Source organism: Aspergillus puulaauensis, chromosome 7, assembly GCF_016861865.1.
Source record: "Aspergillus puulaauensis MK2 DNA, chromosome 7, nearly complete sequence".
Classification (NCBI taxonomy): domain Eukaryota; kingdom Fungi; phylum Ascomycota; class Eurotiomycetes; order Eurotiales; family Aspergillaceae; genus Aspergillus; species Aspergillus puulaauensis.
Genome location: NC_054863.1, coordinates 2,433,982 through 2,458,151, shown reverse-complemented (window position 1 = coordinate 2,458,151; position 24,170 = coordinate 2,433,982). Strand labels below are relative to the sequence as shown.

General features: G+C 51.4%; 14 protein-coding genes across 14 annotated transcripts; 7 read left to right on the top strand and 7 right to left on the bottom strand.

Annotated features, from left to right (window-relative positions):
• Nucleotides 1-290: 290 nt before the first annotated feature.
• APUU_70930S (uncharacterized protein) lies at nucleotides 291-2,081 on the bottom strand (the record flags this gene model as incomplete). The annotated part of the gene is made up of 5 exons (XM_041695858.1): nucleotides 291-839; nucleotides 908-1,332; nucleotides 1,382-1,455; nucleotides 1,516-1,743; nucleotides 1,798-2,081. 5 exons carry the CDS (start codon nucleotides 2,079-2,081, stop codon nucleotides 291-293), a joined length of 1,560 nt encoding a protein of 519 aa, XP_041561546.1.
• A 41-nt stretch (nucleotides 2,082-2,122) lies between these two features.
• On the top strand, nucleotides 2,123-2,354 carry APUU_70929A (uncharacterized protein; the record flags this gene model as incomplete). The annotated part of the gene is made up of 2 exons (XM_041695856.1): nucleotides 2,123-2,128; nucleotides 2,160-2,354. The coding sequence occupies 2 exons, from the start codon at nucleotides 2,123-2,125 to the stop codon at nucleotides 2,352-2,354; spliced, it is 201 nt and encodes a 66-aa protein (XP_041561545.1).
• A 183-nt stretch (nucleotides 2,355-2,537) lies between these two features.
• Nucleotides 2,538-3,615, bottom strand: APUU_70928S (uncharacterized protein; the record flags this gene model as incomplete). The annotated part of the gene is made up of 3 exons (XM_041695855.1): nucleotides 2,538-3,030; nucleotides 3,080-3,411; nucleotides 3,472-3,615. 3 exons carry the CDS (start codon nucleotides 3,613-3,615, stop codon nucleotides 2,538-2,540), a joined length of 969 nt encoding a protein of 322 aa, XP_041561544.1.
• Nucleotides 3,616-3,955: 340 nt separating this feature from the next.
• APUU_70927A (uncharacterized protein) lies at nucleotides 3,956-6,651 on the top strand (the record flags this gene model as incomplete). The annotated part of the gene is made up of 5 exons (XM_041695854.1): nucleotides 3,956-4,060; nucleotides 4,119-4,587; nucleotides 4,656-5,177; nucleotides 5,244-5,640; nucleotides 5,712-6,651. 5 exons carry the CDS (start codon nucleotides 3,956-3,958, stop codon nucleotides 6,649-6,651), a joined length of 2,433 nt encoding a protein of 810 aa, XP_041561543.1.
• Nucleotides 6,652-7,103: 452 nt separating this feature from the next.
• On the top strand, nucleotides 7,104-8,434 carry APUU_70926A (uncharacterized protein; the record flags this gene model as incomplete). Its single annotated transcript, XM_041695853.1, has 2 exons — nucleotides 7,104-7,505; nucleotides 7,574-8,434. 2 exons carry the CDS (start codon nucleotides 7,104-7,106, stop codon nucleotides 8,432-8,434), a joined length of 1,263 nt encoding a protein of 420 aa, XP_041561542.1.
• Nucleotides 8,435-8,781: 347 nt separating this feature from the next.
• On the bottom strand, nucleotides 8,782-9,435 carry APUU_70925S (uncharacterized protein; the record flags this gene model as incomplete). Its single annotated transcript, XM_041695852.1, has 1 exon — nucleotides 8,782-9,435. One exon carries the CDS (start codon nucleotides 9,433-9,435, stop codon nucleotides 8,782-8,784), a length of 654 nt encoding a protein of 217 aa, XP_041561541.1.
• Nucleotides 9,436-10,992: 1,557 nt separating this feature from the next.
• APUU_70924A (Rieske (2Fe-2S) protein) lies at nucleotides 10,993-11,497 on the top strand (the record flags this gene model as incomplete). The annotated part of the gene is made up of 2 exons (XM_041695851.1): nucleotides 10,993-11,211; nucleotides 11,261-11,497. 2 exons carry the CDS (start codon nucleotides 10,993-10,995, stop codon nucleotides 11,495-11,497), a joined length of 456 nt encoding a protein of 151 aa, XP_041561540.1.
• A 64-nt stretch (nucleotides 11,498-11,561) lies between these two features.
• On the bottom strand, nucleotides 11,562-13,458 carry APUU_70923S (putative MFS transporter; the record flags this gene model as incomplete). Its single annotated transcript, XM_041695850.1, has 8 exons — nucleotides 11,562-11,913; nucleotides 11,978-12,182; nucleotides 12,235-12,297; nucleotides 12,344-12,686; nucleotides 12,737-12,781; nucleotides 12,831-13,048; nucleotides 13,105-13,216; nucleotides 13,267-13,458. 8 exons carry the CDS (start codon nucleotides 13,456-13,458, stop codon nucleotides 11,562-11,564), a joined length of 1,530 nt encoding a protein of 509 aa, XP_041561539.1.
• Nucleotides 13,459-14,728: 1,270 nt separating this feature from the next.
• Nucleotides 14,729-15,766, top strand: APUU_70922A (uncharacterized protein; the record flags this gene model as incomplete). Its single annotated transcript, XM_041695849.1, has 1 exon — nucleotides 14,729-15,766. One exon carries the CDS (start codon nucleotides 14,729-14,731, stop codon nucleotides 15,764-15,766), a length of 1,038 nt encoding a protein of 345 aa, XP_041561538.1.
• A 117-nt stretch (nucleotides 15,767-15,883) lies between these two features.
• Nucleotides 15,884-16,727, bottom strand: APUU_70921S (GNAT family N-acetyltransferase; the record flags this gene model as incomplete). The annotated part of the gene is made up of 2 exons (XM_041695848.1): nucleotides 15,884-16,507; nucleotides 16,554-16,727. The coding sequence occupies 2 exons, from the start codon at nucleotides 16,725-16,727 to the stop codon at nucleotides 15,884-15,886; spliced, it is 798 nt and encodes a 265-aa protein (XP_041561537.1).
• A 217-nt stretch (nucleotides 16,728-16,944) lies between these two features.
• On the bottom strand, nucleotides 16,945-17,691 carry APUU_70920S (uncharacterized protein; the record flags this gene model as incomplete). Its single annotated transcript, XM_041695847.1, has 2 exons — nucleotides 16,945-17,535; nucleotides 17,593-17,691. 2 exons carry the CDS (start codon nucleotides 17,689-17,691, stop codon nucleotides 16,945-16,947), a joined length of 690 nt encoding a protein of 229 aa, XP_041561536.1.
• A 782-nt stretch (nucleotides 17,692-18,473) lies between these two features.
• On the top strand, nucleotides 18,474-20,061 carry APUU_70919A (MFS transporter; the record flags this gene model as incomplete). Its single annotated transcript, XM_041695845.1, has 2 exons — nucleotides 18,474-19,345; nucleotides 19,404-20,061. 2 exons carry the CDS (start codon nucleotides 18,474-18,476, stop codon nucleotides 20,059-20,061), a joined length of 1,530 nt encoding a protein of 509 aa, XP_041561535.1.
• Nucleotides 20,062-20,715: 654 nt separating this feature from the next.
• Nucleotides 20,716-21,513, top strand: APUU_70918A (MBL fold metallo-hydrolase; the record flags this gene model as incomplete). Its single annotated transcript, XM_041695844.1, has 1 exon — nucleotides 20,716-21,513. One exon carries the CDS (start codon nucleotides 20,716-20,718, stop codon nucleotides 21,511-21,513), a length of 798 nt encoding a protein of 265 aa, XP_041561534.1.
• Nucleotides 21,514-21,790: 277 nt separating this feature from the next.
• Nucleotides 21,791-23,782, bottom strand: APUU_70917S (TolB family protein; the record flags this gene model as incomplete). The annotated part of the gene is made up of 1 exon (XM_041695843.1): nucleotides 21,791-23,782. One exon carries the CDS (start codon nucleotides 23,780-23,782, stop codon nucleotides 21,791-21,793), a length of 1,992 nt encoding a protein of 663 aa, XP_041561533.1.
• Between the last annotated feature and the right edge of the window lie 388 nt (nucleotides 23,783-24,170).

Here is a 24,170-nt window from a genome sequence, read left to right as displayed (position 1 = left end):
GGAAGTCCATTAAGTCGCGGATTATGATATAGTTACCATTATGTGTGATATACCTCTACCACTAACATTGAAATTGATTGCCCGTTCCGAATTTGAACAGTGGTGTATGGTGCCTTCCTAGCTTGGGTATAATGCCCTTAGGCCCCCAAGGGCAGGTGCAATGGACCTGAGTGGACCTGTTCCTGCCCTGTTGGAGATCACAGCTTCGGCGAAAAGCCCATGGAAAGGGCAGGCACAATAGACACCAGTGTCTGGCGCTCCCTCCGTCCAACTCATGATTGAGAACGCGCTTATAGTTTGTACCTCCACCCCCTTTCGTTGCCCGAGTGGAGCGACCACCCCTCAGTCTCATCTAGTCTCTTGTTGAGCCGCCTGCCTCGCCAATTGACCGCAAAGGCAGAGACTGCCACAAGTGCACAGCCCATTAGTACCAAGCCGCCACCCATACGATAGAAAGGCTCCTGGCTTGTTGGATAAAAGTACGGACTGAACCAGTGGCTCGACTGACTGATACAGTTGGCAATGGCAATCAGGGCGGCCTTTTTTGCTCGAGGCGACGGAACCACCGTTGTTTCCCAGGACAGTTGTAGATTGAGCCCACTGTACGTACCGCAGATTAGCAGGATGATTCCAAAATACCGCGCTCCGACGTTGAGCGTGCTGATGAGGATGCTGCAGCCTCCAGCGGAGATTATGATTGGTATGACAATGTGCCAGGTAGATTCCTGGAGTCTGCCGCAGGACCACGCTGTAGCGCAAGCGAAGATGTAGGCAATGGCATATGGAGGGGCTTGAACTAGGTATGTGGTCATTGTGTCGAATCCAAACGTTTTTATTATCTGGTTGACTTGTCAGCATTCATCTTTTTGACGTCCTGGTGTATAACGTGTATGACAGGTGTACTGACCGACGGGAGAAAATCTTTGAAGCTCTGTGCAGTAACCAGTGCAAAGTGCATGAGGCAAAAGAACCAGGTAAAAGGATCCTTGACTGCATCTTTCAATCCATCCCATGTTCCCCCAACGGTTTCGTCGCGCCCGCCGTTGGACAGAAGCACACGGTACTTGGCCATCTCGCTTTCTTCCTCCGACATAAAACGAGTATTATGTGGCCACTCAGGCAAGAAAGCAAAAGAGCCGACTGCAACAACAATAGATGCTATACCCTCGATTAGGAAGAACCATTGCCAAGCGTGCAAGCCGCCAACACCTTCCATATTTTCGAGGATACCGGCGGCTAGGAATCCCGATATGATATTGGAAATGGTATTACCGGCGTGCCATATGGCCATTCGTATAGGTGACTCTTCCTTGGTATACCAGGAAGATGTTACTGCGTTGTCAGCTTGGAAAGTGCCAGGCAAAGAGTACATTATGCTTACGTAGGGTGAGAGCAGGGAAAAAGGGGGCCTCGGCCAGACCAATAAAGAATCGAACTACACAGAATCCCACACCGCTGGGGTTGGAGAGTTAGACATATACCAATTGAATAGGAGTAGGGTTTAACAATACTCACTTGGTCATCGCTGGCATGCAAATGGTCCCGGCGCTCCACATAAGCATCATACTTGGAAGAAACCAGCGTGGATTCGATTTAGCCATAAGTAAATTCCCGGGAAGTTGGCCAACAAGATAGCCGACATAGAATGTCGATATCCCTGCATTCCAAATGGTATCACTCATATGCAAGTCACTTTGCAGTCCTGCTAGACGCGCATTGGAGACATTAATACGATCAAGATAGCTAGAAGCGTAGTTAGTTACTTGGACCATGTTCACGCCTCATAAGAGAACATACTTCATCAGGAACATCAAAGTGACACAAGGCATCATGTGCCAATCTATCTTCTTCAGAACACGCTTATTGAGCATGGCCATCTGGTCTGGGCTGAGGTCGCGCAACAGATCGAACCGCGCCTGTATCTCTTCAGGAGAGATATAGGTACCCTCAGTGGGCTGTGGCTTTTGGAATTCTGAGACATCTTCAATATGCCCCTCCAATGGCTTTTTGGTGTCCGTGTCCGGGTTACCTTGTTCTTGAAGCTCTATGCCAGACGGGAGAGAAGGGTGTGATGGGGACATTATGAAGAGAAAATTGTGCTAGTCCAAGGGACACTTAAAGAATGAAGGTATGTTTTATAAATTTTCATATGGTTCTAGAGCGACGATTGTCTTTATATATCCGATATTTTTGGAGACGTCTGGGGATCTGGGATGTCAAGGTTGGGGTTTGCGGGGACCCCGGACGACAAGTTTAGTTGGTCCCGCGGGACAAAGAATATACAAAAGTTGGCTATATTGACCAAGACGGGAGAGAAGTCTGAGCATCCAGTGGCGAGCTTCCAAGACGAATAGTGACAGTCGCTCGTATTAGAAGCGCCATGGCGGGAATCCTTGGCAAACACTGGGCATGACAACTGAGGCGCGTCGTTGTAGTATCCGTGCGCAATAGACGGGACAACATGGCGGGGTTGATGGTGTATGATGTATCAATTCTAAATTATATTCCGTACAGGTAAACCCGACTTGGGTCTATTATCACTGGGCCTGGCTTCGGGTTCTCGTGGCCATGAGAAGGGCAGCGACGTTCTCATAGACTGTGAACACTATTCCTCCACTGAGAATCAGCCGGCCGAGTCGCATAGAGCTTCCCCTCCAGAAGGCTCGCACGCCTCCGTCTTTCAGAACATCTCGCAGTGCTTCCATCGTCGAAGCACCTTTGGCGCCCTGCGCACGGGTCTTGATGGTGTCGAACGGTTGTGTCACGTATACAGTAATGACGCCGGCTGTGGCCCCCATTCCGAATGTCAGTGCTGGGTTTTTTGTATCCTTAATGTTGGTGCGCGAGGCGACAACTTCCTTGATGATGTTGTACGAGCCCATGCGTGTTGATGATGTGGCCGCCTGCTTCATTGTCGTAGATACCAGGCCACGATAGACCTCCTTGACGCCAGACTCCGCCATGATGGTCCGGAGAGCGTGGAATCCGCCATTATAGCGACGGGTGGCCGATGATCTTGCGTCATCAATACTGTGCTTTCAATTAGTATATGACGAGGTATCAACGGGGCGATACGTACAGAGCAGTCTTGATCCGCTCTGTGGGAGTAACCGCGACTACGCTCTCTACCACACCCGCGACCATGCCAGCGAGGATGCCTCGCGCTGGAGACAGCACTCCATTGGAGTCCGCAAGGAGGTTCCTTATGGTGTCAAATGACAAGAAGCGAACTCCGGCCTTGAAGGCAGTGCCCAGAATCAAGGTTGAGCAACCTGTATAGATAGCTCGGACTCCGTCCTGACGCGCCGTTTGCAGTATCACAGCCAGAGGATTCTTGGATACGGGAGCTGAGACCCCGCCAGCAATTTTCTGACTTAATTGAGCTCGCGTTTTCGCAAACTCAAATGGGTACTGTGACGCGGGATCGGGTTAGTTTGGCCAGTAGGAAAGGGATGGTAGAATAGAACGCACAGTGGCGCTAGCTTCGACGGCACCAGCCACAGCACCAGCAGCTAAAGAGACAATAGGCGGAATTGTTTTTTTCTTGGCGACTTGCGGCTCTTGCTTTGCAGCAGGGGCTGTAGACTGCAGCTGGGCTCCAGATGGGGTGGCCATTGCGAATAAGGGTGCTCAAGAAAGACAACGGTTGAATGGCAGACTAGCTTGTAAGATCCCGTAGTAAATCGCGGAAACGAAAACTGCAAATATCCAATAATACAGATCTAGATGGAATATGTTCTGGTTTCCCAGGACTTTGATGAGTTGAAAGCATCGCGACGGTGTTGTTGATCGCCCAGGGCCGAGAGGAGCCGGAGCTGTTCCCGCGGGATCTCGATGTAATTGCCGACAGCCGATTCCTGCGCACGTGACACGGAGCGGAATTAACAGCAGCCGCAACACTCCCGTCTGCATTTCCGTTGCACCTTCACCTGCTTTTGCACCCACTTTGAGATCCATGGAGGCTATCCACGGCAGCAAGTCTGCTGTCAGCCCACAGACACCTGTACGCTCCCGTCGGCGACGCGCACCGGAGGCGTGTTCGTTCTGCCGTAGAAGAAAGGTGCGCACTGATCGACATGTCTACTTCCCCGGTGCTAATATGGTTGAGGCGATAACAGATCAAATGCAACAATGAGCGGCCTGTATGTATCAATTGCAGGACATATGCACAGGATTGTGTTTATGAGCCCGTTGCCGAGAGGGCTCGAGAGGCGGGCCGTGGTCGTCATGAACGATCCAGGCATCGCAGAACCTTGGATGGGAGCGTCTCGAACACCGACAAGGATAGAAGCCCCCATCCACACTCGCTACCGGGAAGTGATGGTTGCGAGGGACGTTCTGTAGATGAAGTAGTCGGCTCGGGTAGCCGTTCTAATGGAGGTATCGACCGAATCAGCGCACCCGGGCCGGCCGAAGCTGGAGTTGCTCGCATTTTGGTTTCAGCGAACGGGGTATCTAGTTATCACGGCCGCACTAGCGCATTGTTTGAGGACCAGGCACAGGAAAGACTGACTGCGGCGGATGATCGCCCTCGGATGGCAGATGACTGGGTAGAACGGGGTCTTGTTGCCGAAGCAGCAAAGCAACGTATGTGGCCCTCAAGTATCATCTTCTTCATTGCGCTGCTGGACATCATGCTGAAACTGTATCAATAGGCCAGATGGAGGAAATGAATTTTCGCCAGGGTAAACTCGACTTCGATGGCGTTGATCCAGATCTGGGGATGCATCTGTTGTCGCTTCATTGGAATCGCCAGCATCATTCGTTTCTCATAACTTACCGACCGGCATTCATGCGGGACATGGCTTGTGATGGTCCCTACTTCTCCAGGCTGCTTCTCAACGCCATTTATTTCGGAGCTGCTAAATTCAGTCCCAGGCTGGAGGTTCGCAAGGATCCCAACGACGTCCGAACCGCCGGTTGGAGGTATCGTGAACGAGTCCGCGAACTCCTAGGTGGAGCACTGGACCGTAGTGATGTTACAACAATCCAGGCATTGCTTGTAATGACAAATTCGCTCTTTGCCTTGGGAGACGAAAGGAGCGCCGCATGGTTATATTCTGGCCTGGCGTTCCGGATGTTGATTGACTTGGGAATGCATGTCGATTTGACAAGTACACGCAGGTTCTCAGATGAGGACTTGGAAATCCGCAGGCGGGTTTTTTGGGCTGCATTTGGTAAGAAAATTCTTAATAACCGGGGACGCGTTTTTTTTTTGACTGCTTGCTAACCAACGGGAATAGTTGTGGACAAGGTCCAGAGCCTTTATCAAGGCCGCCCAGTCAGCCTCAAGGAGACAGATGCTCTTGTACCTATCAAGTTCCTGGATACCTACGAGGAACTAGAGCATTGGCAGCCATTTGCGTATTCAATCTCCGCCCCAGATTACCGTGGAATGCCGGCGTATAGCACGTCTACTTTCACCTTCCTATGCAAACTCTCGCTCACCATGAGTGACATTCTAAGTTCCATATACACCGAGCGCAGTTCCAATCAGAGTCCGTCTGAGCTAGCAAGTATGCTAAACGAGCTGCAGCTTAAGCTAGATCAGTGGCAGGAGTCATTACCAAAACATCTACAATTTGACCCAGGGAAAACTCACAGTGTGGCCTTCCCACCACCTCATGTATCTAGTCTACAGTAAGTCTGCCCCAAAACCTTGCAGAAGGATATTCTGGCACCGGTAGTAGTTCTGACAGGACTTCGCCCAGTGCTATGCATAATTCGCTTGTCATTCTGTTGCACCGTCCTTTTGTGGCAGACGGGCATCTATACAGCACATCACCATCGATCTCGGTTGATTCCTTTATGAAGTGCGCCTCGGCCGCATCAAATATCAGCAATCTGCTGCGTGCTTACCATCGTGCATTCTCTGTCCGACGCGCACCTTACCTCATATCATATGCGACTTATGTCGCTGCCACAATCCTCACCAGAATCGCAGCTAGACGTAGAAATGATTCAACGGCACACTCAAACCTTGCGACCTGTCTTGCTGTTTTCGAAGAAAACCAAGAGACGAACTCGGCTGTCAGAAAGGCCGCCAAGATTGTGCATAGCCTTATGAAGAAACTTGGGGTTGTTATAGATAGTGTCTCACTCGACGCTCTAGAAATGAACCCGCCTATAAGGATGTCCGAGCGAGATCCGCAATCGAACCATGTCCCTGTCCATGCGAACAGGAACTACCAGACGAGCACCGCTAACGAAGCCAACAACGACGCATCTATTGGGAACATGACGGAACCGACTGACACCACAACTCACAATCCGTCTCCCGGGTCAGACTGGGTAGATATAGATGGCATTATTCAAAGCTTTCTGCAAGAGAATAGTGATCGCGGAGCTAGACTGGCAGACTACGATCCTGACAGCGTTCCCACCCAGCTTTCGAGGACCCCATGGTTCCCACTGCAGCAAGGGAACCCTCAACCACAAGTTTCAATCAACAATGACGTTGCGTTTGGAAATCAGGTCGCTTCCCGCCCGGGTATAGAGGGCTATAACGGACTCCAGACAGAGGAAACTGCCAGAACATATCAGCAGCAGCGTGGCGGGCGGCCAACAAGTTACGAGTCCGTCTTGCTGGATGATCCACTGTTTGGGTTCAACGGCTCCTCAATGGATAGCTTCCCGTTCACAGACTGGTGAATAGGATTCTCTACTCTAATCACCGTGGAAAGAATGGTAATGTGTTGCGGGGACATCGATAAGACCCCGATTACCTATTTACCCGTTCCCTCCCGCCCTCCCGCGGGAACAACTCCCGTGGGATGTGGGTCCCAGGTTATAGTGCTTGCCCACACCATGAGTTTTGCCCGTGAACGGTTCCAAGTGCCGCTTCATGGTCGTGTTTGGGGGTGTTTATCAATTGGAATTATGATGTACTACGGACTAGGACGCCCGTGTCTCTAAATGATCCCTTCCCGTGGTCCCACTTTATGCCACGGCATTGAGATGGCCACTCAGTTGCTGCCGTGGGTTTTCAGATAGCCAGATCCCGAAATAAAGGAGGACACATAGTATTCCCAGAGTGAATTGTTCCGTTATTGTTTCCAAGCAGCCGAAGTGCATGCAGATTCATCTCACCTACCTTTCGCAATATGACGGCCACTGAAGTGGTCACCAAGACGCGGCGGCTTACCCGCCATGCTCTTCCATGTGTCCTCATGCGTGCAGGCACGTCGAAGGGATTGTTCATACACAGGGAAGACCTTCCAGCAAGAGAAACTGACTGGGCACCTCATCTGGTCTCTGCTCTGGGGTCACGAGGGAACGACCCTCGACAGATAGACGGGATTGGGGGAGGCAGTTCAACAACATCCAAAGTTGCAGTGGTTCGTCGCTCGCAGAGACCGGACGCCGATATTGATTGGACTTTTGTTCAAGTTGCTGTGGGCAAAGAGTCAATAGATCTAACCGGTACTTGCGGTAACATGACCTCAGGGGTGGCACCATTTGCACTTCAGGAAGGTCTTGTAAAACCTCTGCAAGGACAGACAAAGGTATGCTTAGCCGTTAAACTAGATATTGAACAAGGAAGAGTGAGATAGTTGATACTTTTTCGCTATAGATGGATATCAGAATTTACAACACCAATACGGATCGAATAGTGATAGAGACCGTCGCGCTAGACGGTACAGGAGACTACGAAGAAGATGGCAACTTCATAATCCCTGGCGTCAACACACCAGGAAGCGAAGTCAAGTGCAAATTCGTCAATCCCGTCGGCAGTATGACAGGGCAGCTGTTCCCTTCCGCGGGCCAGCAACAGCAAATACTCCGCGTACAGCCAGGCTCACTCATTCCCAATGAAGAGCCTTTTGACGTTCGCGTGACTCTCATAGACTCAGCCAACCCCTTCGTCCTCATCGATACAACTTCCATACAAACGACACTCCTCGCAACAATCCCATCTGATTCTGCCCGGAATGCACTCGTAGAGTCCATCCGTCGCGCCGGCGCAGTGGCTATGGGATTGGCAACAGATATGGAGACCGCCGGTAGAACCCGCGGTACGCCCAAGGCCGCACTCGTGTACCCTCCGTCATTCACCAAGGATTCCGACAACCCAGATATCCGGGTGCAGGCATACTCAATGGGACTGCCGCATCCTAGCCTACAGCTTACAGGGGCAGTGACTGTTGCTGTCGCGCTGAGTTACCCTGACACAATCGTTGCGGCCCTCTCCACTATGGGTGCCATGGTGAACGGGGTCTCTCCGCCGACCCCTGAGCAGTCGCCGCCTCCGGAGGACAGAAAGAAGGGGCTTGGGCCGGAACGTGAAGTATTGATTGAACACAGTAAAGGGACCATCAACGTGGATGTCACGATGGAGGAGCATGGAGGCGTAGCTAGCTGTGCAGTCTCACGGACTGCGAGAAGGTTATTTGAGGGGAAGGTCAGGTATTACGTGCAAGAGGATGATATATAGTTACTAGACAACTAAACGGAGACCTCGTCGCTTATGTTAGCCATTTCTACTCCAAGCATCCCTTTTACGACTTCCAGTGCTATCTCTCTGGTGCAATACTTTAGGGCCAGAAATGCCGGTAAATGGCAGGCGCGACCAGTCCCTACTATACCACCGGTAGCTCCTGTCCTGAATTCCAATAACTCAGATGGAAACTGCGATGAGAATCGAAGAAGGGAAGGTGCGAACCTCTACACTCATTGTAGCGGCCAGCTATGCCACTCACCTCGCTGACTCTCACCATCCGAATGGACAGGCCAAATAGAATTGTATACCAGCGAAACTTCGAGGTGTGTATTTTCTGAACATTAACGAAGTCGGCTGTTGCCACCCTTCCCACGAGTAGACTTTACAGCTCTTATTCCAGCCCTCTCGACAACGTCTGCTTCGACCGTCCAAGAACGAGCCAGCTCGTCGAAAACCTCTGCATTGAAAGGGCCCCATGCGCCCCATTGGGTTCGTGGGCTTGAGTTTGAGATTGAGTAGTAAGAGCAATATTGCCCTCCCTGACTATGGAGAGGGTGGATTGTCAGCCTTTGGAGGCGTCTACCTCCTCCCTTTTGGTTGTTGCGGATATGGGTAAAGATTGCCTCGGCTAGCTCCTGGTCGATGGCGCAGTTGATCACGCAGTCCCGGATGTACCATGTGGGCAGGTTATATGCGTGGCCTGATGTGCGGGTGCTTTCGTACTCGGTAAGTTCGCGGAGTGGGACTGGGTTTTCGGTGGAGTCGATCTCAGGCAGGCAGTTGAGGAGTAGGTCGAGGTGGATAAGACGGGGGAATTGGGCCAGGGCCGTGTAGACGTCTGTCTCAAGACCTCGACGGCGTTGAACGCAAATTGCTAGCCCTTGGAGGGATGGGCATTGGGGGCCTAGCTCTTGGATAGTGCTGCTGGGGAATATAGGGCCCAGCTGTCCCCTGTTTAATAGTCTGTGAACACCATATGTAGTAAACCCGGGCATTCCCTTGTGCAGCCTGAGCTCGGATAATGTTGGTCCATGTTTGCCAACTATATGAGAGAGAAAGCTCGGTTTATACGCCCCCAGGAGACAGAGATATGTCAGAGGGGGGAAGTGATTCAAACATTGCCTGAGCAGCGGACCAAAACCCTAGGCCACCCCCCTCAGGTGGAAATAAGGCGAGGGTGAGCCGCGTCAACTGCTGGAAGGGACAGAAGTGCGTGATAGTCCAAAGTAGGTCCGAGTCCTCAATACATCCAACGGACCATGACCTTAAACAGCTGAAATCTACGGCTGCATTCCATCTCCGAAACTGCTCAGCCGTCATTTTCGTGCTGAGAGGCCAGGACAGTACCTCGAGCTCTGCACGCACCGGCGCTGTCTCTCTTTCCAAGTCTATCATGTCATTGAAGTTCGGTCCTGGCCCAGATTGCGCGTTCCCAGAGATATGTAGTGCGAGTTGCTTGACATTAGGTGCGAGTAAGACGATACGTAGAAGGGCTCTATCAGGGTGTTCGTGGAACTGCCGTCTGCAGCAAGGGCGAAGGGATCCAGTGCTCTGTAGGGCTGGTCTTAGCCGGACTTGAAGTCTGACTTACGAAGATAGACACCAGACAGGCAGAGTGATGGTCCTCAGTAGCCTGCAGTAGCTCGACTGGACCACCCTTACTAACAAGAATATTGATCTGGTGTAAAGGCGGAAGAAGTCGAATAAAATTGGTAACCAGAGTCCAGTCACCCTGTACCCATGGACCAGTTTGAACTATACCACACTCGCAGAGATTGACATCCTCTAAAGCAGATCGTATATGGTTGTAACTATGCGTTTTCGGGAGCCCTCTATTGAGCGGCGGGTATCCAGCCAGCGGGCATTCAGCCACGATACTAAGCTGTTTTACATGGGCAAGAACGCGGCTTGTGTCGGGAAGACAGAGCAATCTTTGGGGAACATCGCCTTTTCTCAACTGGATGATGATATGTTGGTATAGGAGTGATGTAGCAATTCTATTCCATTGTTGGTCCACCTTGGATAGTGCACTCAGACTTCCCAAGGAATGCCGACGTACCCGTTCAGGATTAGCGATGCTATTATGTTTTCGAATAGAACTACATGCCCATGTTGCGATAATGTGCGTGATTTCGGGTGGAATCCGATCCATGCTACATTGTCGACGAGCAGAGAGAGGTCGTTAGAAACAGAAAAACGCAGCCAAGCAGCAGTGGGTTAGTTATTTAATTAGCAGAACTCCCAGGTATCGCGCATGAGTCACATATTGTACTAAATAACTATCCACTGATGGGATTTGAAACAGCCAGGTGGCTTAGCGAACACAGCCCAGCAATCAACACTAACCAGAGACCGAGAATATTCAATCCAATCGTTCGCTCTTGCTTTGCATCGCGTCTACAGCGTACGTGGTTCTGTATTGGTATATCTTCACATGGGATGGTATTTCCGAGCTGATCGGCACGGTTATCGAAGCATTTGCCGATCCGCGATATTTATACCGGATCGCCCTGCAACTTAGGGCTTCGCTCCCTGCATACAGTGCACATAGTATGGACCTCCAAGCCGAGGGATGGCACTTTGTTGGTATTGCATCTTCATTCCCAGATATTAGCGAAGATGAAAAGGGCTGTCGAGTCCTACCTGGGTGCAAGACACTTGGCATCCCCAAACCAACACAGCCGGACAAACCCAAGACGAATCGGGTGTCTAATCTAGATGAGCAAGTGCTCGTATTCAAGTATAAGGGAGCTTTACACGCCATTGATAATGTAAGTCGTATCACTGCTGCTCAAATGCCGGGGAACTAAACCTGTCTAGCGATGCCCACACTCGGCGTTCCCGCTTAAGCAAGGAACGATTATTGATGTCGAGGACTTCGGACCTGGTATTAAGTGTTTTAGACATGGTTGGAGCTTTGACCTGGTTACTGGCAAGGCAGACCGCGGTCACCACTTGAAGCTTAATCTGTGGGACATCGAGCTGCGGGATCCTTTGATATCAAGCGATGAGAGCGCTACGGGAGACGATAAAGAAGTGTGGGTTAGAAGACGATAAAGCATTCTAATAATATATGTAAAGTCTATTCATCATATTCTTACTAATAGGAACAATAATCAAACTACGAGTTATTCCCTGTAACCGCACCCCAGATGTACGCCACCCACCCACCAACTATCAAAAGCATGAGTGCCGCAAAGCAACAGATCGAGATAACCTTGTTACGAGCGCAGAAAATGACCAGGTGCTGCTCGCGGATCTTGGAAATATGCTCTGGCCCTATAGTAAGCCGTTGTTTTCTCGTCCATTGCAGCGGCGCAAGACTATCCGTCGTCAGAGAGCCGATTAATATCGCCAGCCCGACAGCAACTGAAGCTGCCGCAAGGAAGAGGTAGACCCGGACAACGCGGTCGTAGGAGTCGTTATCGGCGTCTTGGAGAGCACCGGTAATGATGCGCACGATTATGTTCATTCTATTCATTAGTTAGTTGTTGCGCCTTACGAAGTAGGGTTTATTGGGGATTAAGGCAAACATACGCATTATTCATTGTAACTTTGAGAGCGTAGGCCGATCCAAAGACCGACTGGTGCCATAGAGTTGTCCGGATACTGTCAATGATAGACGTCGGGCCGAACGTTGAGGCAATGGCGAAGACGCCAAACGAAGCGGCGGTTCCGGCTTTTGTGTTGGCGAAGTTGACCAGGACCATGCTTAGGAATATACCGATTCCACAGGCAGATACTGTCGATTGTTAGATAACTTTTCATATTCCGTGGTAGATTTGCTAACTCACAAAGACTGGCGCGATTCCCGAGTACATCGATGAAGACGCCGATACATGGGACCAGAAAGAAACCTTGAGAGTTAGTCTATAGACCATGCTTCTTAGGTATCAGACCAACCAGCATATTGCGATAGAGAACTATACCACCCGGCCGTGATCGAATCAACATCAAAGCGCTTTTCAGCCAGCTCCGTCGCATTCTGGCTGAAAACAAGGGCGGTACTTGTCTGGAACAGCGAAAAGGCGAGAACAGCCCAGAACATCCACGGGAGCTGGAATATTTTGCGGAAGTCGAATTTTTTGTTCTTCTCTGTCAGGACTTCTTTTGTTGCTGCGTCTCGACGCCCGCTGTAGTGCTTGTTACAGTAGCGCGTGAAGAACCAGAATGTGACTGTTGCGGCGTTTGTAAACAGGTTCATGAATACGGAGGTCCAAAAGACCCAGGCGAAGTTTCCGGTGTTCTATCTCTGTCAGTATTCAAGTCAATGATTAATTGCTTGGTTTAGTGTACCTTGGCAATGACATTTGCGGTGGATTTTCCCACGAAGCCACCAATCTGTAGTCTGTCAGCATGATAGTGACAATATACATTATGGAAGTTATACTTTTCCAATTGCCAGTTCAAAACCAAGAGTAGACGCAAACCCATTGCTAGGCGGAAACCACGATGAAAACATCTTGTACTGTGCAACTTGGGTAGCAATATCGCCCAGGGCTAAAATGACACGCCCCCCGATCATGAAGTTGAACGAGCGCACCGTTGTTGCCGCTGCAACTAGGATAGATCCGATTGTATAAACAACATTTCCATAAACGATCATTTCTACAGCAAAGTCAAGTTAGTTTCTGAGAGGAATGTCGGGTAGAACGTAGACAAACCTGCACCACCAACACGATCCGTGATAATACCGCTACCAAGTAAGAGCACGGTCGCCATAAAGTCTTCGCTTGCTTCCAGAAGAGAAAATTGCGTATTCGAGACACCCATTTGCTAGTTATCACGTAAGTACTTGTCCTTCTCCTACGAGTTCTGAAGCGTACCTTCTTGATGGTGCTCTTCATAGCACCCGTAACTCCCGAGCTCCAATGCGAGCCAAAGCTGATGCACGATATGAGCAGCACCGCAGCAAGTTTCGCCAGTAGTGGGGGCGGACGCTTCCCATCGACGTTTTCATCCTGGGGAGACGAGACCACAGGTTCCGCCGTTTCAAGGGGCGATTTATCCGGTTCCATGATTCGAGTCAACAGTAATAATAAAAAGCAAAACAAGTAGAACGTAGAAAAGAAACAGCAAGACACCATTCATTTAAATGCTCACCGAGCTGGACGCGACAGAGAAAACTCAATCAGATAAGATCCCAAATTGTGGGTCGCGCGGAGATGGTTTGATTGGCCTTGTCCACTGATTGATAAGATCGGAAAGTCCCCGAGAGCCAAAAAGAGTCAAAAGACCCGCCAGCCGGTTTCTACGAATGGCATCGCCCCTTCGACGCTCGACAGCTCCGAATACCGGTGCCGGAGACGCTACGGCTAGCGCATGGCCTGTTTTGCTGTTTGAACTTGTGGTACGCCCCAGTTCATTGTGGGACACTGGAAATTCACAGCCGAAGACACGTGGAAGGACATGGGTTCCAGCCGTTTAACGAGAATGTAAAGAACGTGGCGGATACCAGTCCTAATGGGGGCTTATGGCCGGTGACACAGTGGGTGGTGACGCCGGGTCGGTGACAACAGTTGCTTTTCCGAGTTTATCGACGCATCCGCCATCCTCACCCAGCGCATCTTCTTTTCCTGTTAGCACACCTGAACACTTCTGCTAGCTGGCAAACGAACCGGCTTGCTATCTCCTGACTTTACACTGTAGAATGTCGAATGTTCCTGGCAAGATTAATCACGTGATAAATGAAGCCCTCATTCGCTGTTGGACTCTTGAAAGAGATCTGGATTCCGACAATCGTAGCTCCCAGGAACGAAAACCGAACCTTAGCTTAAAGTTTAAGGAAGTGTGAAACTGGAGTTCGGCGGCAATTGGACTTGTGGCAGAGCATACGTGTCTCGGCGGTTAGGATGGCCCACCTGGGTTGCTGGGTTAATGATAATACACATATTCTGATACTCGACTATCGACGCAGGGGTAAACCGATTGGTATCTGTGCGAAATTGAATGAGACGGCGCTTAAGAGCCATGGTGTCGGGACACATGTCCAGAAATAGTGGTGCTGTGTTCAGGCGCTTGGAGGGCGCTTAGACGCGAACCCACCCTCTGGCCTACGACGATGGAGCTAGAGGCTTTATTGGGATCTGAGATGTCTAGAAGTATTTTAGTTCGAACTTAAAGTGCAGAGATGAATTATAGTACGAACAGGTCGGCGCTTAGAGGAGGTTATATAGTTGCGGTCAACCACAGAACTTCAATTTCCTCACTGAATACTTACCACACAATCATTCTCTCCAAGAACCCCTTCTATCTATTCTAAGTGTTTTAGACTTTATATCAATTACGATGACCAAGTCATTACCCCAATTCCAGAATCCAGCTTACACCGTAGGCTTAATCGCCGCACACCCTCACGAAAGAGCCGCCGCAGAAGCACTGCTCGACCAGAAACATGCACCACCCCAGTACACACACCCACACGACCACAACAACTACACACTGGGCTCTATAAATGGCTCTCCCGGCAATCACAAAGTAGTTGTTGTTAGCCCACCGGCAGGCCAGTACGGACCCACGAGCGCTACAGCAACTGTTGCCAAACTGCTTTCCAGTTTCCCCGGAATCAAGTACGGGGTGACGATTGGTACCGGGGGTGGGATACCTGACGTGGATAGTGGTCGCGATATCCGTTTGGGAGATGTGGTGGTTGGCCACTCTGAAGGAACGCATGGCGGTGTAAAGGAATATGACATTGGAAAGGCCAGACGGATGGGGGGAGAGCAAAAGGGGGGGTGGCAGTACCCACCAACGGAATTGCTATGTGCTGTCGGTGCCATCCGCAGCAAGCATGAAGTGAATGGAAGTGATGTACCGAAGATTCTGGCGGCTATGGGGAGAGACAACCCGAGGATGACCAGCCCACAACCAGGCCAGGGACAGGACTTCGTGTATCAGGGCGCGGGAAACGACCTTCTATTTGACGGGCGATATGAGCATCGTCAGGGAAGCGACGATTGTCGTGGGTGTGATCCTGGAAAGCTGGTGTACCGAGTGCAACGAGAGCATCATGATCCGCACATCTTCTATGGTACCATTGCATCGGCTAAGACGGTTGTGAGCAATGCACGACAACGTGATACGTTTAAAGACTGTCTTTGCTTTGAAAGTGATGCTGCTGAGTGGATGAATGCTTTCCCTTGTCTTGTTGTCCGTGGCATCAGTGACTATTGCGATGGTCACAAGAATGATAGGTGGCAGAGGTATGCTGCAGCAACAGCAGCTGCCTATGCTAAGGAGGTCCTGGGAGCCATGCATGCAGGTGCTGATTGGATTTACGGTCCACCACAACGACAGATGAAGAAGACTTTGTGCAGCATCGTGTAGCAGGGTTCTTTTAACTGTACTAGAGCTTATGATGTCGCTTTAATTGTATATTCTATGATTACTCCGATTTCATTATCACTCCTTATTAGGACCGATATGTATAGTTAAACAACATAATCAACCAACCTTCGTAAGCGTATCCTTCACATACGCCAACTGAAATCCCACACGCTCCGCATTCCTGGCACTCCCCTCGCCAGGTCTCGCATTCAAAACCGCCCTCTCAACCCCAGCCTTCTTCGCCTCCACCAACCGCGCCCTCAACAAGGCAGTCTGGACCCCGCGGCCTCGGAATTCAGGAACCGTACTATCAATATACAGCTCCGCGACCTGGCCAAACGGCGTAGTAAGAAACGCCAGTCCAGCGCTCCCGGCAATCTGCCCGTCAATCTTCGCAAAGTACAACCGCGTATCGGGCCGGAGAGTGGCGCATTTAGCTAGTGTTTCCAGAAGATCAACTGCGCGGCCGAGAGATTTGGCGCCGGTGATGGAGTATTCGGTGAATAGTGCCTTTTCGGTATCTTGCACGCAGGTTATTTCGATGTTGTCGTCGTTGTCGTTTTTGTCGTTCTCGTAGTCTTGCAACGGTAGAGTGTAGACGCTTATCGCACCGCGGACAAAATATCCCCGTTCATTGAATAATTGTCGTGCAGTGGGGTGCGAAAAGGGACACAGGTTGATATACGGGGGTAGATTGATTCCTCTGAACAGACGTTCAAGTGTCAATATCTTGATCCGTGACTGGGCCGTCCATTGCGAGCCCGGCGACGTGGTTTAATTTCCATACAAAGGACGGCTTTGTGATAGCGACAACTCCAGTTCCTAGTGACTCTGCAATGAATCCATCGTCTGGGTAGAGTTGGCTGGCTGCTCGGTTTTGTTCGGTTATGAAGGCTACCTCTGCGGCCTCGGTGAGGCGGGCGAGAGTTGGTGGTACCGGGGGGATTGGCTCGAGTGTCATAATGAGATTATCTGGGAATTATCAAAAGGAGTCGTGGTTAGAATTAAAAAGGGGCTATTTGGGCTTTATCACCTTGACGCCTTGTCCTTGTTTGTTTCCCGTGTAGTCTGCTGTGACTCATCCGAGATTGTCTGCCCGCACAGCATCAGAGGCAAATCTCTTTAATCCCCATTCAGCCATGTTTCTCATGTAAGTTACATAGAATTCTTATTTATATCTATATCCAATCAAGCCCGACACGCCCATCATGCAACTTTTCCGCCGTCTGCGATATCCACCCGTCCGGGTCCCGATTATCCCTGCAGCTCTGCTGCAAGGCAGAACTTCGGAACCATTCAGTGCCAGTATCTGGAGGGGCGTTCCATACTTCGTCGCTGTCTGGCATGCAAAAGTCTAGGTCTGTCAGGGTGAGAAGCTCGCTCCTCGGTCCACCGCTGCTGCCACCGCTGCTGCCACCGGTGTCTAAACCTGTGCGAGTGCACAGCCGGCACAGTTTGTATAGTGCTAACCCGAATCGCTTAATTTCCTCGACGCTAACCCAGATAAGCGCGATGGGGGCGGAAGGATGGAATCTAGAGAGCATATTAGGGTAGTTGAACAACCCGACCCGCCGGCAGGTTTCCACGAGGGAGGCGAGCAGTTCGTATTTTGCGTCTGGGAGCTGGAACCGAAAATTGAGATCTATAGTACTCTCTTGCTGCGCTACAAGAAGAGCGAATATAAGCTGGAGAAGAATACTCTGGTACGTCGGTACGGGCCAGGCCGTGTGCTCGTCGGGGCTCAGTGTTTCCGGCATATACCATTGAGGCTTGAGAATAAAACCATCAGCAAGTTTACTACAACTTGTTAGGGTATAATAACAAACCCTCTGATCCTGAATCGCAGAGAGCAATTTATGGTGAAAGGTCATGGCCGTATCCCTCGCCGCCTGGTCGCCCTTTATCCAAAGCCCTATCATGGCCATTGACTGCAGTAACACACAAGGCTCCTCCGAGGGCTTGAATGTAGCCCGAAACAGAAACGGCCAAATGGGGTGAAACTCGTCGAAGTAAATATCGATAAAGTCCTGGGCGATCCAGCGCGAAGAGCTAGGCACTGACGCTGTCAGATCTGCGCTGAAGTCTGCTTGTCTCTCACAGGCAGCCTCTAGGCGCGTATGGGAGCAGGTAACACCCCGCCGCTGACAGCGAGTACACGGGTATCCGCCATCTCATCGTTCCTTTCGAGCATGGCAGGCGCTGCAGGCCTTTTGGGCACGAGACGGCGGGGCCTGCTTTTCCGGGTGGTAGTTCTTTATATGGCGGCGGAGAAGATCGCTGGATGAGAGTTAGTCTATGCGATCATTTCCATCAGTCTCCATCGCTGTACATCCCTTCTAGCCAGGGTGCTGTCGCAGTAAGGACAGGAAGAGCGGGCCCCTTGATTGTGATGGGCCATGTGCCGGTTCAGGTGTTCTTTGCGTTGGTAGGCCGCACTGCATCCTGGACGACTGCACCGAAAGAGATGAGCAGCGGAAGTATCTGAGCGTGGAGACATTTTGCAATAATCCAAGAGGGGTGTAGTGAGTGAGGAGGGAGGCCGAGTGGCAAGCGGGATGAAGACTGAGACTGTCTGTTAGTAACACCGGCATCCCACCGGACTCTCCCGCCTGCCCGAACTATATAGACAGGGGCTATATTTGCATCCCTTTAACCTGCAGCAAATTTGGGCGCGTGGTCCGCTTGGCTTATCCAACTTTGCCAGTCCATGTCCGTCCACGACTCTGAGTTGACTCGAAGCTATACGGCCGGTGCAGAGGGCTACACAGAAACAGTCGAACCCACCGTCTCCCGACTGCCCAGTGCTCAGAATCCACCAGATTACGAAGTCTACTGGACGCCAGACGACCCTGAAAACCCGTGTCTCTGGCCACTATGGTACAAAGGTCTCAGTGTTGTGACAATAAGCCTGAGCGCGACCGTGGTCAGTCTCTTCAGCACCGTCTACACCTCGGGAATCCCAGGCCTACAGGAGGAATTCCACATCTCAAAAATCGTCGGTCTCCTAGGCGTCTTTACGTATCTTCTCGGTATGGGCATGGGGACGTTTGTCTCGGCTCCCCTCAGCGAAGTCCTCGGTCGACGACCGGTGTACCTGGTGTCCATGGGAATCTTCCTCATCCTGGTCCTTCCAAGCGCACTGGCACCCAACATAGAAGCAATCCTGATCAGCAGGTTCTTCGGAGGTCTGTTTGGTAGTACAATCATGGGAAATTCCCCGGCTTCAGTGAACGATATTGTTTCCGATAAGCGTCGCGCGGCGGCATTTGGTGTTTGGTCTATCGGACCGGCAAACGGACCCGTGTATGGACCCATCATCGGCGGCTTTGTGTTCGAGTATCTAGGCTGGAGATGGACAAACTGGATTGTCCTCATCATGGGTGGTGCGATTTTCATCTTAATGTGTTTCATCAAGGAAACCTACGAACCCGTCATCCTCCGACACCGTGCAGCAAAACTCCGCAAGGAAACAGGAAACCCCAAGTGGTGGACTCGATACGATGATGGAGAGGCGCTGAAGACGCGTCTAAGAGTAGGTCTCAGCCGGCCACTCGTCATGCTAGCCACCGAACCGATATGGTACGTAACCCTATCCAACGCCCTCTAGTACCGCTCCATTAACGCTCGCCGATTGTAGTATATTCTGGGACACCTACGTCGCAATCGTCTACGGCATCCTATACCTCTGCTTCGTCGCATACCCCATCGCTTTCCAGACCGAGCGCGGCTGGTCCCCCGGAATCGGCGGGCTGTCCTTCATCGGCATCGGAGTCGGCGTGCTCATCACGATCGCCTGCGAGCCTCTCCTGCGCAAGATAATCAACAACCACCGCAGAGATCCCGAGACCGGCCAGGTTCCTCCAGAAGCGATGGCCAGCATTGTTACCCTTGGCGCGATTCTGCTTGCCGTCGGGCAGCTCTGGTTCGCATGGACCTGCACACCGAATGTGCACTGGATCGTGCCGATATTGGCCGGTCTCCCGTTCGGTGCTGGAAATGCTTGTGTTTTCATCTATGCGAGCAACTACATGGCGCGGTCATATGGTATTTATACTGCATCTGCGCTGGCGGGGAATATGTTCGCCCGCAGTGTTATGGGCGCTTGTCTCCCGCTTGCTGGACCGTCGATGTATGCGGCGCTGGGACTCAATTGGGCGAGCACGTTGCTGGGTCTTGTTGAGGCGGCTTGTATTTCGATTCCCGTTATTTTTTATTTCTATGGGCATAGGATTCGGAAGGCTAGTCCTATGATTCAGGAGATGGAGAGGATGCGAGCAGAGGCGGGGGAGACTTGATTTGATTCGTGGTTGCTGTTCTTATTTGTTTTATAGATATAGACTATAGACTACTAATTTGTGTTTAGCTTGAGTTAACACACGGAGATAAATATAATCTGTTGTGTCGACTTTACCTCCAACAGCCTCTGGGTTACAAAATTACGCTCGCTGATTGTGAGCCTATCGATGTACTATTATATTATAAACAGGTCGTAGTTCACAGTCAAATCTGAATATTATGCACTTCTTTCGTAGTTGATTATGGAGTCTTTCCACAATAATCTGTTTCGCTATTTGCTCTATCTTTTTCGCGATGTTGATTAGGTCAACAGTGCCAATTAACCTATATGAGTAGTTATAACACCTTTTTAGACTACCAAACATGGTAGATGGCTAAAACTTCAATGGTGGTTGTCGTGTCGTAATCATCGAGTGGGATGCTCCGGAGGGATGCCGAAGACGGGATGCCGAACAACATTCTAGAAATGATTAACAAACGTTTGATTTATCACATCCCAGATTATAAAGACTACTCAACATTTGTAAGTCCTATTCTAACCTTGGGGTATAAGTACTATAAGTACCCTGGACGGGGCATTGATTGTTCCAACTGCTCCAAAGCAACCATTACTCCTGCTTTATCTTTAGCTATCAACTTGTCTCGTATCAAGAATGTCTCCCACTCTCAACGTCACCCACATCGGCACAGCCACTGCCATCCTCGAAATCAATGGAGTAAAATTCCTTACCGACCCCTTCTTCTCTCCCGCCGGCACTGCCTGGGACAGGGGCGTCATAGTCCTCAAAGTCACTGACGACCCGGCCCTCCGCCTGGACCAACTCCCCATCATCGACGCTATCCTGCTCAGCCACGAAGACCACCCAGACAACCTCGACGAACTCGGTCGACAGCTCCTAGACGGCCGCCGCGTCTACACGACCCCCGACGGCGCAAAGAACCTTGCTCCCCGCCCAGCCGTCCACGGAATGGAACCCTGGACGGATCTGGAGCATCCCATCAGCGGCAAGAAATTCAAGATCATTGCAACACCAACCAAGCATGTCCCAGGGAATGAATGCACAGGCTTCATTATTACCGGCGAAGACTTCGGCACTGGCCGCGACGGCCTCCCCAACGCAATATACTTCACTGGGGATACAGTGTACATCGAGGAACTAGAGGCCATTGCGGATCGGTACCATGTGTGTGCGGCGGTGATGAACCTGGGCAATGCGCATGCGCCTATTGGGCCGGACCCTAATAACCCGATGGTCCAGATTACGATGGGTGGCAAGGATGGGGCGAGGCTGTTCCGGGCTTTGAAGGCTGATGTGCTTGTTCCGATGCACTATGAGTCGTGGGGACACTTTACGCAGTTTGGAGAGGAGCTGAAGCAGGCGTTTGAGGAGGAGGGGATTAGTGATAAGGTGTGTTGGTTGAAGGGGGGTGAGGCGGTTTCTGTTCTTTGAAATGACAACTTCCCTGTTCTTCTCTTTTATGCAGATAGACTGGTTATAGAATGTGCTGTTGACGTGTCGTTGAGAAGTGTAGTTGAATATACATTGACTCAGAGATCCAAGCACGTAACCTCGTCCTACTATGGGAAAGTGAGAACAGGATTGCTCCTTCCTATCTTGGACAGCAATGCCATCGCACCTTCCCAGTTCATATTGTTCCAGACCCAGCAAGGAAGGCGCGATCAGACTCCAGCTACGTGCCTTCTTCAAAGGCTGTTTATATACAAAATCAAAGATCCTCGCCCCCAACATACAGCGGCATAGAGTCCTCCCACAGAGAATTCGTCAAGGCCCGTTTGTTGCGCCCGTTTGCGTCCATGATATTGATCTGCCCGTACGGCTGGAACGTATTGTCGTACAGCGCGCACTCGTACTGGAAGCCGTATTCGCCCGTGGAGTAAATGATCCGGCCATCCTGCGACCACACGGCGTGCGCATCGTTCGCGTTACTGCTGGTGAGGACCCGGAGGTCTGTCCCGTCTGGACGGATAGTGCAGATGTCGTAGTTTGTAGGGGTGGTTCTGCGCGTGAAGACAATCTTCGACCCGTCGGGCGAGAAGGATGGAAGCGTGTCCCATGCACTTGTGAGTGTGGTGACGGGGTGAGAGCCGTTGGAAAGGTCGAGAATGCGTAGGCCGAGCTGGGATTTGTTACCGGTTTCGGAGCCCAGACCCCAGACTCTGAAGACGATTTTTGTGCCGTCGGGCGAGAAGCTGGGGAAGCCCGTGTTGAGGGTTGTGTTGGTCAGGGTGGGTGCGCTTTCTGTCAGATTCTGTGCGTCTGTTCCATCGGCTTTGGATCTTACGATCCAGCCGCCGTTGGAGCCCCGGCCTTGGAACCAGTATCCTACGCCGAATGTTATCCAGTCCCCGTCTGAGGACCATGACGGCTGGAACGCACCTCCTGTCCCCTGGTCCACCACGGACTGGCTCAGGATACCTCTCGCGACGGGATCGAAGAGATTCTCTGGGTGTTGTCCGGTTGCGTTCATACTGACGACAGAGGAGTCGCCGAGTTGCTTTTGGGTGATTGCAATATTGCCCTGGCGCGAACTGGTGGGAAACACGTCTGTGAAACGGTACTCCCATCGACTGTCCCAGCTATAGAGCAGCTTTCCTTGCGGACGAACATCCCAGGCCGTTTTCTCGTAGACGACTTTCTTGCCATCAGGCGACCACGCCGGGGAGCGGGCCATCGCCTCGGAGGTGTTGTAATAGACGCCGCCAGTAGTGTATATCCCTTCACTGGTGCCCCCTTTGAGCAGATACCCAATTTCAGTATCAGATAGATACTGCGGGAAGACCTTGACGCCAGGGCCATCGACCTCGACAACCCGATGGGCCCCAGTCTCGAAATCAACCGAGACAATAGTCGAGTTTGCAGTCGCCAGGTCAAACGAACTGTGTGCGTCCCAGGTGGTTTCGCGAGTCATTTCATAGAAAACAACACGCTTGCCATCTGTAGACCAGCTGGGCGAACCAAGAGCATACCCTGCCTTGGCAGCTACCTGACGAAACCCAGACCCATCAGGCCGAATAGCAAAAATCGAGAGCTCCTGGGTATGTTCCCACCCGCTGAGCCCAAAGAAAGTATCCCAGCCATGGCCCAGCCACTGGGTATTGCGATCCGACGAAAACGCAATCCACTGGCCATCAGGCGACCAAGCAGGCCGGAAATAGCCATGCGGCAGGCTTGAATTTGTCGTCGCGCCGACAGCCGGCGTGTCTGTCAGATTCCAGCGAGAGCCCGAAACCGAATCAAGCACCCAGATGTTTGCAACCATACCCTCTGTCGAGACATAGGCGGCTAGACTACCGTTCGGCGACAGCACAACGGAATCCTCAACCGCAGGAGTCGCCACGAGGGGTTGAAGATCGGATCCGTTTGTTCGGATGCGATAGATGTCCGAGTTCCCATCGCCATTGCGCTCACTTGTGAAGAGAACCCATTCCCCGTCTGGGGAGAAGCTGGCATGGTACTCGAATACGGGGTCCGAGAGGAGCGGTGCTTCGTTGCTCCCGTCAATGTCTGAAATGTAGAGCCTGGATGTCCCTGGTGCAATGTGATTCATAAGCATTACGCCGTCTTTTCCCTGGGGGGGTTGCCTTTTCTGTGCTATGCCGCTAATGCCTGCCCGCTGGGCGTAGGGACATGCCGCCCGCGCCAGGCTGAGCAGGCCAATGGCGCAGACTAGGAAGGGTGCAGAAAACAATGACAACATTTTGGTTATGGGGTTGTGAAAACATGAGGAATGAGGTGCCTCGCTTTAGTAATACCCAGACCGGCTATATGTCGGCAGTTAGCCAGGAATCGTCATGAGCCTACGCAAGATGAAACGTGGAGTGCAATTTGCTTCCAGGCCGTTGGAAAGAAAAATAGAAAAATACCGTCAAAAGACAGTGCACAATGGTCGCCGCGTGTATTCAAAACGGGGCACGCAAGAGATCGGGGCTTGTATCCGAGAACGGGGGCAGTTTGCGAGCCCTAACTCGGCCCTAATTCGGCCCAGCCGCGCCGTCTCGGAGATAACAAGACAGGGGATCCTCGTTCTTATGAGCTGCGTGGTATAAGTTATTGATTGTCCACGACCACTCAAACATCCAGATCAG